General features: G+C 46.2%; 1 protein-coding gene across 2 annotated transcripts in view; it reads right to left on the bottom strand.

Moving 5' to 3' along the window:
- Positions 1 to 13265, bottom strand: part of dna2 (DNA replication helicase/nuclease 2) — a 123546-nt gene that overhangs the window by 31854 nt on the left and 78427 nt on the right. For both annotated transcript variants that reach the window (XM_070876291.1, XM_070876292.1), the window contains 4 exons: positions 8958 to 9123; positions 8240 to 8434; positions 1907 to 2137; positions 702 to 818 (listed from right to left, as the gene is read on the bottom strand). In XM_070876291.1, the coding sequence (XP_070732392.1) occupies positions 702 to 818; positions 1907 to 2137; positions 8240 to 8434; positions 8958 to 9123 (709 nt within the window). The remainder of the gene's footprint in view (positions 1 to 701; positions 819 to 1906; positions 2138 to 8239; positions 8435 to 8957; positions 9124 to 13265) is intronic.

Genomic DNA, 13265 nt, shown 5'->3' with positions numbered 1-13265 from the left:
GCCTGGCCTCCCACATTCTACCCTACGTAACCTGAAGTCCCCTGTGCTCGCTGACCTACATTGACTCCCGGTTAAGCAACGCCTCAATTTCAAAATTCTTATTGTTTTCAAATCCCTCCATGGCCCCGCCCCTCCCCTCCCTAACCCTGTAATCTCCTCCAGCCCCATCACAACCACTCCCCTCCCCCACCCAGACATGGCTGCGCTCCTCTAATTCTAACCTCTTAAGCATCCCTGATTATAATCGCTCAACCATTGGTGGCTGTGCCTTTTGTTGCCGAGACCTCAAAGCTCTGGAATTCCCTCCCTAAACCTCTCCGCCTTCAAGACGCTCCTTAAAACCTACCTCTTTGACCAAGCTTTTGGTCTAATTTCTCCTTATGCAGCTCGGTGTCAAATTTTTATCTCAATACTCCTGCGAAGCGCCTTGGGACATTTCACGACGTTAAAAACGGCATATAAATACAAGTTGTTGTTGTTGTATTTAACCAGTGCTGTACCTGCCCTGGGAGTGTTTGATGGGACAATGCAGAGGGAGCTTTACTCTGTCTAACCTGTGCTGTACCTGCCCTGGGAGTGATTGATACTCAGATGAGAATGTATTCCATTACACAGGGGACTGGCAACCCCCATCTGGACGAGCGCAAAAAAATTTTTTTTTTTTTACACAGCAATAGGTCTTTTTCACAGTTCTGACTTACCTGACTGCAGATTGCTCCATTAATTTGGAAAGGTTTCCTAAGTGAGTATTCATATTTCCAAATCCCTCATCATGGTCGAGTCTGAAGACCGTTTTTAGAGGCAGCCTGGAGAGGTTCCTGCATGGCAAGGCAGAGTTCTAGTCAATACGATGCTGTATTCTGATCACAGCATATTTGAAGCACTGACCATGTGGTGTCACATTGGAATCCCCCAATAAACACAAACCGCAAACAAATGATTGAAGAGTGGAAGGCATCATGAAGCAGATTTGAACACGACGTATACGTATCAGACACCAGTAACTAAGAGATCAAAAGAGGAAGTAACACTCTTTTGATCCAGAGGATTTTAGTAGTTGGAATAAGATGTATGAACTGGAGGCTTTTGTGGCAGTAGAGGGAGATAAGATGTAGTGGGAAGAGAAGCGGAGCGGAAATGACGTGCCAGGCGGAAACGATGACGTAATGGACGATTTTCAGGACATATCTCGCTCAATGAAAGGATAATGGATATTTGGTTTCGAGTGCCGTATTGAAGTTTCTACAGACACAAAACATTCTAACTGAAAGACAAAATAGGCTTATTCTCGTGGTTGACAACATGCAATAAAGTTCCTGAATGGAACACATTAATCTGTAAAGTTGTAGTAGAGATTTGGCATCAACAATTTTTGGCCATATTTTTACTGGTTGAAGCATCTTGAGTTGTTGGTGACAGGTCAAGATGTCTGATATATAAAGTCAACAGTTTACATCTTATGCAAGATTTTTGGGAAGAATTTGGAGAGTGCGTGCTGTAACCTTGGCACTGAAGTTTAATAACAGTACTGTAATACTGGAAGGTTCATTTCTGACTATACTCTGTTACGTTCACTCGTGATAGTAAACCTTTTAATGGTAACGGCAGTGCTATCATCACTGCAATTAAATGAAGTAGCACAAATGAAGTTTTGTGTCATGCCCTTCAGATCTTCCAAGTGGGACAAGAGTTAACAATAAATCTCAGCAGTGATGCATTATAGTCACCATAAGCACCAAGCTTCTAGTTTCTTTACACAAGTTGGTTTGTATAGAATGACTCTCCAAACCAAATGGCATCCCATAAAATCCCAGACGCAAGTGATAAAATCTCAATCCAATTCCTTCTATTGGATTTTAGGTTCAATTCTTCCTACAAGATCATGACAATGTTTGGAGTCCCTTACCGATCTAGTGTGCACGTAACCTGGGAGGATTGGACTTCAGTGACGTATCCGGAAGACACAGCAAGCAGCATTTTCTCCTGCCCACTGACTACAACTCTGTCTCCAACCATTAGTGCAGTTTTCGATATGGACCCACTTCTCCGTGTGAATTGATGCTGGTACTGTCCATCAGAAATGGTCTGTACATAACTACTGCGCACAAGGTTAGCGACACAACAACCTCGCAGCTCCCTAACAAAACAAAATCATCCAAACATCAACATAAAAACAATCTCAAAATCATTACATTGCCCTTCTCTTCAATGGAAAATAAACTAAGAAAACCACTGTCATTACAAAACCAATGGAAAATCTCCCTAATGCCTTATCAATACACAGGCCCATCAGTGTAACACAGACCCAAAGGTCTCATTTGCACCAATGTAACTTTTCCCTGGGTTGGAGGGAGAAAAATTGACCAGGGTTCCCGATCACTAGTCAGTGATCCCACTGGATACTGGTTGAGGTCAGGATCAGGAATGCTGGAACTCACTGCATAGGTCAAATGTAGAATAGTCATTAGAGCAAGGTACCAGAGATCAGTGAACACGTAGAAAACATCTTCAGCAAAGATGCAGTGTTACAATCCCTAGTCTTTGCTACTGTTTATCGAAATATTCAGCGGGTTAAGGCAGCAATTAATGAATATGATATAATTGGCATCACGGAGACATGGCTCCAGGGTGACCAAGGCTGGGAACTCAACATCCAGGAGTATTCAACATTCAGGAAGGATAGACAAAAAGGAAAAGGAGGTGGGATAGCGTTGCTGGTTAGAGGAAATTAACACAATAGTAAGGAAGGAAATTAGCTTGGATGATGTGGAATCTGTATGGGTGGAGCTGCGGAATACCAAAGGGCAGGAAACGCTACTGGGAGTTGTGTACAGACCACCAAACAGTAGTAGTGAGGTTGGGGACAGCATCAGACAAGAAATCAAGGATGCGTGCAATAAAGGTACAGCAGTTATCATGGGCGACTTTAATCTACATATAGATTACGCTAACCAAACTGGTAGCAATACGATGGAGGAGGATTTCCTGGAGTGTATTAGGGATGGTTTTCTAGATCAATATGTCGAGGAACCAACTAGAGGGCTGGCCATCCTAGACTAGGTGATGTGTAATGACTATTATTTCTAGGGCCACTTCCTTAACTACTCTGGGATGCAGACTATCAGGCCCTGGGGATTTATCGGCCTTCAATCCCATCAAGGACTAATTAGCAATCTTGTTGTGCGAGGCCCCTTGGGGAAGAGTGACCATAAGATGGTAGAATTCTTTATCAAGATGGAGAGTGACAGTTAATTCAGAGACTAGGGTCCTGAACTTAAGGAAAGGTAACTTCGATGAGACGTGAATTCGCTAGAATAGATTGGCAAATGTACTTGGAATGTTGACGATGGATAGGCAAATGCAAACATTTAAAGATCACATGGATGAATTACAACTATTGTACATCCCTGTCTGGAGTAAAAATAAAACAGAGAAGGTGGCTCAACCATGGCTAACAAGGGAAATTAAGGATAGTGTTAAATCCAAGGAAGAGGCATATAAAAGGGGTCGGAGGGTCTAGTAAGGAGGAGGAACTGAGGGAAATCTTTATTAGTCGGGAAATTGTGTTGGGGAAATTGATGGGATTGAAGGCCGATAAATCCCCAGGGCCTGATGGACTGCATCCCAGAGTATTTAAGGAGGTGGCCTTGGAAATAGTGGATGCATTGACAGTCATTTTCCAACATTCCATTGACTCTGGACCAGTTCCTATGGAGTGGAGGGTAGCCAATGTAACCCCACTTTTTAAAAAAGGAGGGAGAGAGATAACAGGGAATTATAGGCCGGTCAGCCTGACATCAGTAGTGGGTAAAATGATGGAATCAATTATTAAGGATGTCATAGCAGTGCATTTGGAAAGAGGTGATATGATAGGTCCAAGTCAGCATGGATTTGTGAAAGGGAAATCATGCTTGACAAATCTTCTGGAATTTTTTGAGGATGTTTCCAGTAGAGTGGACAAGGGAGAACCAGTTGATGTGGTATATTTGGACTTTCAGAAGGCTTTCGACAAGGTCCCACACAAGAGATTAATGTGCAAAGTTAAAGCACATGGGATTGGGGGTAGTGTGCTGACATGGATTGAGAACTGGTTGTCAGACAGGAAGCAAAGAGTAGGAGTAAATGGGGACTTTTCAGAATGGCAGGCAGTGACTAGTGGGGTACCGCAAGGTTCTGTGCTGGGGCCCCAGCTGTTTACACTGTATATTAATGATTTAGACGAGGGGATTAAATGTAGTATCTCCAAATTTGCGGATGACACTAAGTTGGGTGGCAGTGTGAGCTGCGAGGAGGATGCTATGAGGCTGCAGAGTGACTTGGATAGGTTAGGTGAGTGGGAAAATGCATAGCAGATGAAGTATAATGTGGATAAATGTGAGGTTATCCACTTTGGTGGTAAAAACAGAGACAGACTATTATCTGTATGGTGACAGATTAGGAAAAGGGGAGGTGCAACGAGACCTGGGTGCCATGGTACATCAGTCATTGAAGGTTGGCATGCAGGTACAGCAGGTGGTTAAGAAAGCAAATGGCATGTTGGCCTTCATAGCAAGGGGATTTGAGTACAGGGGCAGGGAGGTGTTGCTACAGTTGTACAGGGCATTGGTGAGGCCACACCTGGAGTATTGTGTACAGTTTTGGTCTCCTAACCTGAGGAAGGACATTCTTGCTATTGAGGGAGTGCAGCGAAGGTTCACCAGACTGATTCCCGGGATGGCGGGACTGACCTATCAAGAAAGACTGGATCAACTGGGCTTGTATTCACTGGAGTTCAGAAGAATGAGAGGGGACCTCATAGAAATGTTTAAAATTCTGACGGGGTTAGACAGGTTAGATGCAGGAAGAATGTTCCCAATGTTGGGGAAGTCCAGAACCAGGGGACACAGTCTAAGGATAAGGGGTAAGCCATTTAGGACCGAGACGAGGAGGAATTTCTTCACCGAGAGTGGTGAACCTGTGGAATTCTCTACCACAGAAAGTTGTTGAGGCCAATTCACTAAATATATTCAAAAAGGAGTTAATTGGAGTCCTTACTACTAGGGGAATCAAGGGGTATGGTGAGAAAGCAGGAATGAGGTACTGAAGTTGCATGTTCAGCCATGAACTCATTGAATGGCGGTGCAGGCTAGAAGGGCCGAATGGCCTACTCCTGCACCTATTTTCTATGTTTCTATGTTTCTATGTTTCTAAATTGACCAGAAAAAGCAGCAAACCTGAGGACTGGGAGAAATTTAGAATTCAGCAGAGGAGGACAAAGGGTTTAATTAGGGGGGGAAAATAGAGTTTGAGAGGAAGCTTGCTGGGAACATAAAAACTGACTTCACATATCTATAGAAGCTTTTGCAGAGAAAAAGATTAGTGAAGACAAACGTAGGTCCCTTGCAGTCAGATTCAGGTGAATTTATAATGGGGAACAAAGAAATGATAGACCAGTTGAACAAATACTTTGGTTCTGTCTTCACGAAGGAAGACACAAATAACCTTCTGGAAGTACTAGGGGACCGAGGGTCTAGTGAGAAGGAGAAACTGAAGGATGTCCTTATTAGGCGGGAAATTGTGTTAGGGAAATTGATGGGATTGAAGGCCGATAAATCCCCAGGGCCTGATAGTCTGCATCCCAGAGTACTTAAGGAAGTGGCCCTAGAAATAATAGATGCATTGGTGGCCATTTTCCAACAGTCTATCGACTCCGGATCAGTTCCTATGGACTGGAGGGTAGCTAATGTAACACCACTTTTTTTTTTTAAAAAAGGAGGGGAGAGAGAAAACAGATAATTATAGATCGGTTAGCCGGACATCAGTAGTGGGGAAAATGTTGGAATCAATTATTAAAGATGAAATAACAGTGCATTTGGAAAGCAGTGACAGGATCGGTCCAAGTCAACATGGATTTATGAAAGGGAAATCATGCTTGACAAATCTTCTGGAATTTTTTTGAGGATTTAACTAGTAGAGTGGACAAGGGAGAACCAGTGGATGTGGTGTATTTGGACTTTCAAAAGGCTTTTGACAAGGTCCCACACAAGAGATTGGTGTGCAAAATTAAAGCACATGGTATTGGGGGAAATGTATTGACGTGGATAGAGAATTGGTTTGGCAGACAGGAAGCAGAGAGTCGGGATAAACGGATCCCTTTTCAGAATGGCAGGCAGTGACTAGTGGGGCGACGCAGGGCTCAGTGCTGGGACCCCAGCTCTTTACAATATACATGTAATGGCCTACTCCTGCACCTATTTTCTATCTATGTTTCTATGATTTAGATGAAGGAATTGAATGTAATATCTCCAAGTTTGCAGATGACACTAAACTGGGTGGCGGTGTAAGCTGTGAGGAGGATGCTAAGAGGCTGCAGGGTGACTTGGACAGGTTAGTTGAGTGGGCAAATGCATGGCAGATGCAGTACAATGTGGATAAATGTGAGGTTATTCACTTTGGGGGCAAAGACACGAAGGCAGAATATCTGAATGGTGGCAGATTAGGAAAAGGGGAGGTGCAACGAGACCTGGGTTTCATGGTACATCAGTCACTGAAAGTTGGCATGCAGGTACAGCAGGCAGTGAAGAAGCCAAATGGTATGTTGGCCTTCATAGCTAGGGGATTTGAGTATATAGAAACATAGAAAACATAGAAAATAGGTGCAGGAGGAGGCCATTCGGCCCTTCTAGCCTGCACCGCCATTCAGTGAGTTCATGGCTGAACAGGAGCAGGGAGGTCTTACTGCAAGTTGTACAGGGCCTTCGTGAGGCCTCACCTAGAATATTGTGTTCAGTTTTGGTCTCCTAATCGGAGGAAGGACATTCTTGCTATTGAAGGAGTGCAGCGAAGGTTCACCAGACTGATTCCCGGGATGGCTGAACTGACATATGAGGAGAGACTGGATCGACTGGGCCTTTATTCACTGGAGTTTAGAAGGATGAGAGGGGATCTCATGGAAACGTATAAAATTCTGACGGGACTGTACTGGTTAGATGCAGGAAGAATGTTCCCGACGTTGGGGAAATCCAGAACCAGGGGACACAGTAAGGATAAGAGGTAAGCTATTTAGGACTGAGATGACGGGAAACTTCTTCATTCAGAGTTGTTAACCTGTGGAATTCTCTACCGCAGAGAGTTGTTGAAGCCATTCGTTGGATATATTCAAGAGGGAGTTAGATATAGCCCTTATGGCTAAAGGGATCAAGGGGTATGGAGAGAAAGCAGGAAAGGGATACTGAGGTGAATGATCAGCCATCATCTTATTGAATGGCAGTGCAGGCTCGAAGGGCCGAATGGCCTACTCCTGCAACTATTTTCTATGTTTCTATGTAATCCGGATCACAGAGGTTATGAGGCCCACTTACAGAGTGACCGGAAATACCAGAGTTGTAGCAAAAACAGGTGATAGTGGTGGCAATTTTTCCCAGATCTAAATAACCCATATGGACTGAAGGTGATTTAAAGATTTAAAATTTAAAGTGAACTGGCAGTTGACAAATAATGGTATTTAGAACTGAAGACTTAAAGCTCAAAATATTAGAAAAACAGCAAAAGGCCACAGAGGGGGGGGGAAAAAAAAAAAGACAAGGAGCAGGTGTTTAATTAGAAATGTTGAGATTGAGGATTCACGAGAATAAAACAATCCCGACAGAATGAGGAGACAGAACAATTGAGAACTTGAAGCCCATGTGTTGCTGTGCTTTGAATTGGCAGAGACACCATGAGTCTGATAGCTGAGGATACAGAGTATTTCACCCATGATTTCATTAGATGTAGTTTAATTCACGTTTCAAAATTATATTAGTATAACAGTAGAGACTAGCAAAACAGATGCGATCAAATTAGTATCTTTATCGCAACAGTACTTGTTGAGACCATCATAAAATGCTGGAAATCTCAGCAGGTCAGGCAGCATGTGTGGAGAGAAAGCAGAGTTAACATTTCGGGTCGATGAGCCTTCGTCAGAACCAGTTCCGATGGTCATTGACCCGAAACGTTAACTCTGCTTTCTCTCCACAGATGCTGCCTGACCTGCTGAGATTTCCAGCATTTTCTGTTTTTATTCCAGATTCCAGCATCCACAGTATTTTGCTTTTGTAGACTATCATCTTCGTCTATAGAATCAACACTGATGTCCTCCCTCCTTTCCTCCCATCCAGCCCCCACCCCCTCGCACAGAGCCACCCTTCCCTTCCTTGCACAGAGCCCATCCACATCACAAGGGTCATGACTGCTGTGACATGATGAAGGGATGTTTTCTCACCTGTCCTCTGCAGAGTGCATCCAGATGTTTCTGGGCCCTCCCTTGCTATCGACTGCATGTGCCTCTAGAACACAGAGCAGGTACCAGAGCCGGAAATACTGCAGATCCACAAGCTGCAAGTGCTGGGTCTCCTGCTGCAGAACAGGTTTCACATCTGCAGGCACAAAACAGCCTTCCATCTCCTGCTCCACTGACCTGTAGAACAAAAGAAGGCTTAACTTGCCAGTCCTAGCTCAGTGTCTGTTGCAGACTCCTTTAATACTTGCTTCACCATTCATCTTTTCAACAGTGCATTCACTAAACTCGAAATTTCATAGCTTTACAATAAATAAACTTCATTCCTTGATGGCTCCATGGATTCCTGGGTTGGGAACGAGGATGGGGAAGTCAGCCTTTCCTTACCACTATAAAATGTCACCTGCTAGAAGTGTGAGCGAGTGTGATTGAGTGTACAACTGTGTGTACGTGTGTGCATGTGTAAGTGCAAGGGTGCATGTGCGTGAGCAAGAAATGGACAGAGGGTTGAATCCCCAGGGTGAAATTGTGTCTCGACCCAGAGTACGAGGGACAATGGGCACGGGTCAAAAAAACTCCCAGTAATGTTCGCAGCAACACAAACCCAACGACGATTGCACACCGTTTCCTGGTACGATCCCAGTGATTGGACACTCCCTCACCGAGTCAGAGTACAACCCCAGTGATTGGTCATTTCCCTTACCTGCTGTATAAAGCACAGTTACGTTTCTGCGAGCAGAACCTGCAAGCCTGTTGGTCACTGATGACAGGAGGTAGTGGTGCAAGCTGTGCCTCCGTATTCTTTGACGCTGGCCAAACTACACCATTGGTTAAATAAAAAGCCAACTGGTTCCTTAGCTTCAGCAGTTCTGTGAGGATTGAAACAAAAACAGTTTTCAGGTAAAATGACTGTCTCATCACTTCAAAAGGAAGAATTGTTGATGTTTCTGTCTGATGGTTGGTGCCCAGTTCGCTCCACACTCAGCAGTTACCCGTCTGTTCCAGCACATTATAAGAACATAAGAAATAGGAGTAGGCCATATGGCCCCTCGAGCCTGCTGCGCCATTTAATACGATCATGGCTGATCCGATCATGGACTCAGGTCCACTTCCCTGCCCGTTCCCCATAATCCCTTATTCCCTGATCTGTTAAGAAGCTGTCTATCTGTCTTAAATTTATTCAATGACCCAGCTCTGAGGCAGCGAATTCCACAGATTTACAACCCTGAAAGAAGAAATTTCTCCTCATCTCAGTTTTAAAATGGGTGGCCCCTTATTCGAAGATTATGCTCCCTAGTTCGAGTCTCCCCCATCAGTGGAAACATCTTCTCTGCATCCACTTCATCATGCCCCCTCATAATCTTATACATTTCGATAAGATCACCTCTCACTCTTCTGAATTCCAATGAGTAGAGGCCCAACCTCCTCAACCTTTCCTCATAAGTCAACCCCCTCATCCCCGGAATTAACCTAGTGAACCTTCTCTGAACTGCCTCCAAAGCAAGTATATCCTTTCGTAAATATGGAAACCAAAACTGTACGCAGTATTCCAGGTGTGGCCTCACCAATACCTTGTATAACTGTAGCAAGACTACCCTGCTTTTATACTTCATTCCCTTTGCAATAAAGGCCTAGTTCCATTGGCCATCCTGATCACTTGCTGTACCTGCATGCTAACTGTTATGTATGTACTGTAACACTAGACTACTGAATGTACCTACATCCTGTATACGCTATATCTGTACCACCAGAGGGTGCTGCTGCTGAAGACCTAAGGGTCACCTGTACACTGCAGGTCACCAAGTATAAAAGGGAGCTCACCTCGGTGTCCTCACTCTAGGTGCTGCAATAAAGGACTAAGGTCGCTACAGTTCAAGTAATATACCCTTACCTCGTGGAGTCGTTATTAGAGTGCTTGCATATACAACAACTGGCGACAAGGTTACGAATTTTCACGCACAATATGTCTAACCTAAGCAACTTCCAACAATTCGCTGGTGGCGAAGAATGGGATGCCTTTGTGGAAAGCCTAGAACACTTTAATCGCAAACGACCTGGCTGGGGACTCACCGATCTCGCTGGCGAACAAGCGCAGAGCCACCCTGCTCAGCAGTTGTGGGCCCAATGTCCACGGCCTCGTCAGAGACCTGCTAGCCCCAGCGAAGACGACAACCAAGACCCATGCGGAGCTCGTAACTTTAATACGAGAACAACACAAACCCAAAAAGAGAGCATCCTCACCACCAGACACCGGTTCTACACCCACCAGCGGCCCGAAGGCCAAGAAATTGCTAAATATGCTGCAGATTGGAGAAGATTGGCTGCACCATGTGATTTTGGTGACCATCTCACCGAAGCATGAAGGGACATCTTCGTTATTGGAATCGGACATGAGGGCCTCCTCCATCAACTGCTCTCTGCGGACACTACGGTCACCCGTTAAGGCGGCAATCAAAGCGAGTCAGGCCTTCATGATTTCGGTCTGCGACTCCAAACGGATGACGACTCACCTCCCGGACTCTAACCCGACGAGTACAGTGAACCGAATGGTGACTTTCAGAGGCAAGACTGCTGCCCCGAGTCCCACAACCGAGTCCACTGGCTAGCCCCGTGCTGGCGCTGTGGAGGAAACCACAGGGCCCACCAGTGCTGATACAAAGATTATACCTGCAAAGGCTGCAACACAAAGTCACCTTCAGCGAATGTGTAGAAAAAGTTTTACTCACCGAGTCGCTGAAGAGTTGGCCGATCACCCGGGCTCCAGCGCTGATGAAGGCGAAGCTGCTCAGCCCTGGAAGAGGAGTACAGACTATATACCTGCTCCACCGAGTGTTCCCCGTGGAAAATGGAAGTAGAAATCAACGGGGTTCCAGTCTTGATGGAGATCGATACAGGGGCGAGCCAGTCATTGATGAATCAGACGGTCTTTGAGAAACTCTGGGACAATCCCGCCGAACGACCCAAAATGTCCCAGGCAAAACTGCTCACCTACACAAAAGACACCATCCCAGTCGTTGGCAGTGTGGACGTCCAGGTGTCCCATGGTGGCACGAAGCACAAGCTCCCCTTGTGGATCGTTGCCGGTGATGGTCCAACGCTGCTGGGAAGATGATGGGTGAAGCAAGTCCAAATCTGTCGGAGCAACGAAGGCCTCCGGATCCCGACGATCGACATCCTATGTGGCCCCAAACTTGGATCCATCGCAGCACTTGAAAATCCTACCGTCCGACTCGACTGCGCGGCGACGACAGACTGCACAACTCAACGGCGAGATGATCCAACCTAAATGACCAGACCTCACCTTCCGGGCTCCAGTGGCAGGCCTCCGAGGGGAGAAGATCGGCGCAGAAGGTAGATTCCCGGCATCCGTGGCAGAATCTGGGGAGAAAAGGATCACCGCAGCCTACCTCGTGGAGAGAAAGACGGTGGCGCCCGCACCACGAGGCGAAGCACCTGGAATCAAGATGGCTGCGACCAGACCACGAGGGGCACCGTTGAAGGAGCAACACGTGTTAACGAGCGACGAACCAGATTGGGGTAAAGATTGCAAGGCCCTCTTAAAGGAGGCAGGCAACCCAAAACAGTCATGTAGCCTGCGATCCGGGACCAATGTGATGTCCCAGGAAGGGTTCACACACACCCAGTGGGAGCATACCCACTGCAGGGTCAGCGGTCAATGGGCAGCACAGCCATTGACTGTGGCAACCTGCCCCAGATCAGCTTTAAACTCCCTGGTCACAAGGGTCAGCACCAGGAGCAAGAGGCAACATTTTTATGAGGATGTAACTAGTAGAGTGGACAAGGGAGAACCAATGGATGTGGTGTATTTGGACTTTCAAAAGGCTTTTGACAAGGTCCCACACAAGAGATTGGTGTGCAAAATCAAAGCACATGGTATTGGCGGTAATATACTGACGTGGATAGAGAACTGGTTGGCAGACAGGAAGCAGAGAGTCGGGATAAACGGGTCCTTTTCAGAATGGCAGGCAGTGACTAGTGGAGTGCCGCAGGGCTCAGTGCTGGGACCCCAGCTCTCTACAATATACATTAATGATTTAGATGAAGGAATTTGAGTGTAATATCTCCAAGTTTGCAGTTGACACTAAACTGGGTGGCGGTGTGAGCTGTAAGGAGGACGCTAAAAGGCTGCAGGGTGACTTGCACAGGTTAAGTGAGTGGGCAAATGCATGGCAGATGCAGTATAATGTGGATAAATGTGAGGTTATCCACTTTGGAGGCAAAAACATGAAGGCAGAATATATGAATGGTGGCAGATTAGGAAAGGGGGAGGTGCAACGAGGCCAGTTGTTGTATTTCCTGTGCTTTCTCCATCCACCACCTGCTTCTTTCGGTCCCGGGTTTTTTGTTGGACCTCAGCCTTGAGCCGTCTGTAACGTTGCTTTGCAGTTCCCAAGTTGGGTTGTTGCTCGAGGTTCAGAAATGCTCTGCCATTATGATCTATTCGTTCTTCAATCTCGAGATCATTTTCATCAAACCAGCCCTGGTGTTTTCTGGTTGAGTAACCATGTGTCTCTTCACAGGCACTGGTTATGGAGACCCGGAGGGCAGACCAAGCGCAGTGGGCATTCAGCATCTCAGGGTCATCAAGGCACGCCAGATTAACTGTGAGGTGCTTGCTGTAAAGGGCTCTCTTAGCTGGGTCTCTAATTGCCCCGGCATTAACTTTTTTGCGGCACTGCATCTGCTGGCCCCTCTGCTTTGGGGCTATGCTTATATTGATGGATCGGATTAGGCGATGGTCCGTCCAGCAGTCGTCAGCTCCCATCATGGCGCGGGTGATGCGCACATCCTTGCGATCCCTGGCTCCGACGATGCCATTGTCGAGCAGATGCCAGTATTTGGAGCAATGGTGTTGCCACGATGCCTTGTATTTGTCCCTCTGGCGGAACAGGGTGTTGGTGATGAGGAGTTTGTGTTGTAGACATTTTGTCAGGAGTAGGGTACCGCTGGAGTTGGCTTTCCCTACCCACTCTCTGCCAATCACACTTCC

The sequence above is a fragment of the Pristiophorus japonicus genome, chromosome 3, assembly GCF_044704955.1.
Source record: "Pristiophorus japonicus isolate sPriJap1 chromosome 3, sPriJap1.hap1, whole genome shotgun sequence".
NCBI lineage: Eukaryota > Metazoa > Chordata > Chondrichthyes > Pristiophoridae > Pristiophorus > Pristiophorus japonicus.
Note: the sequence above shows the minus strand (reverse complement) of the source record. Positions and strands in the feature narration are given on the sequence as shown.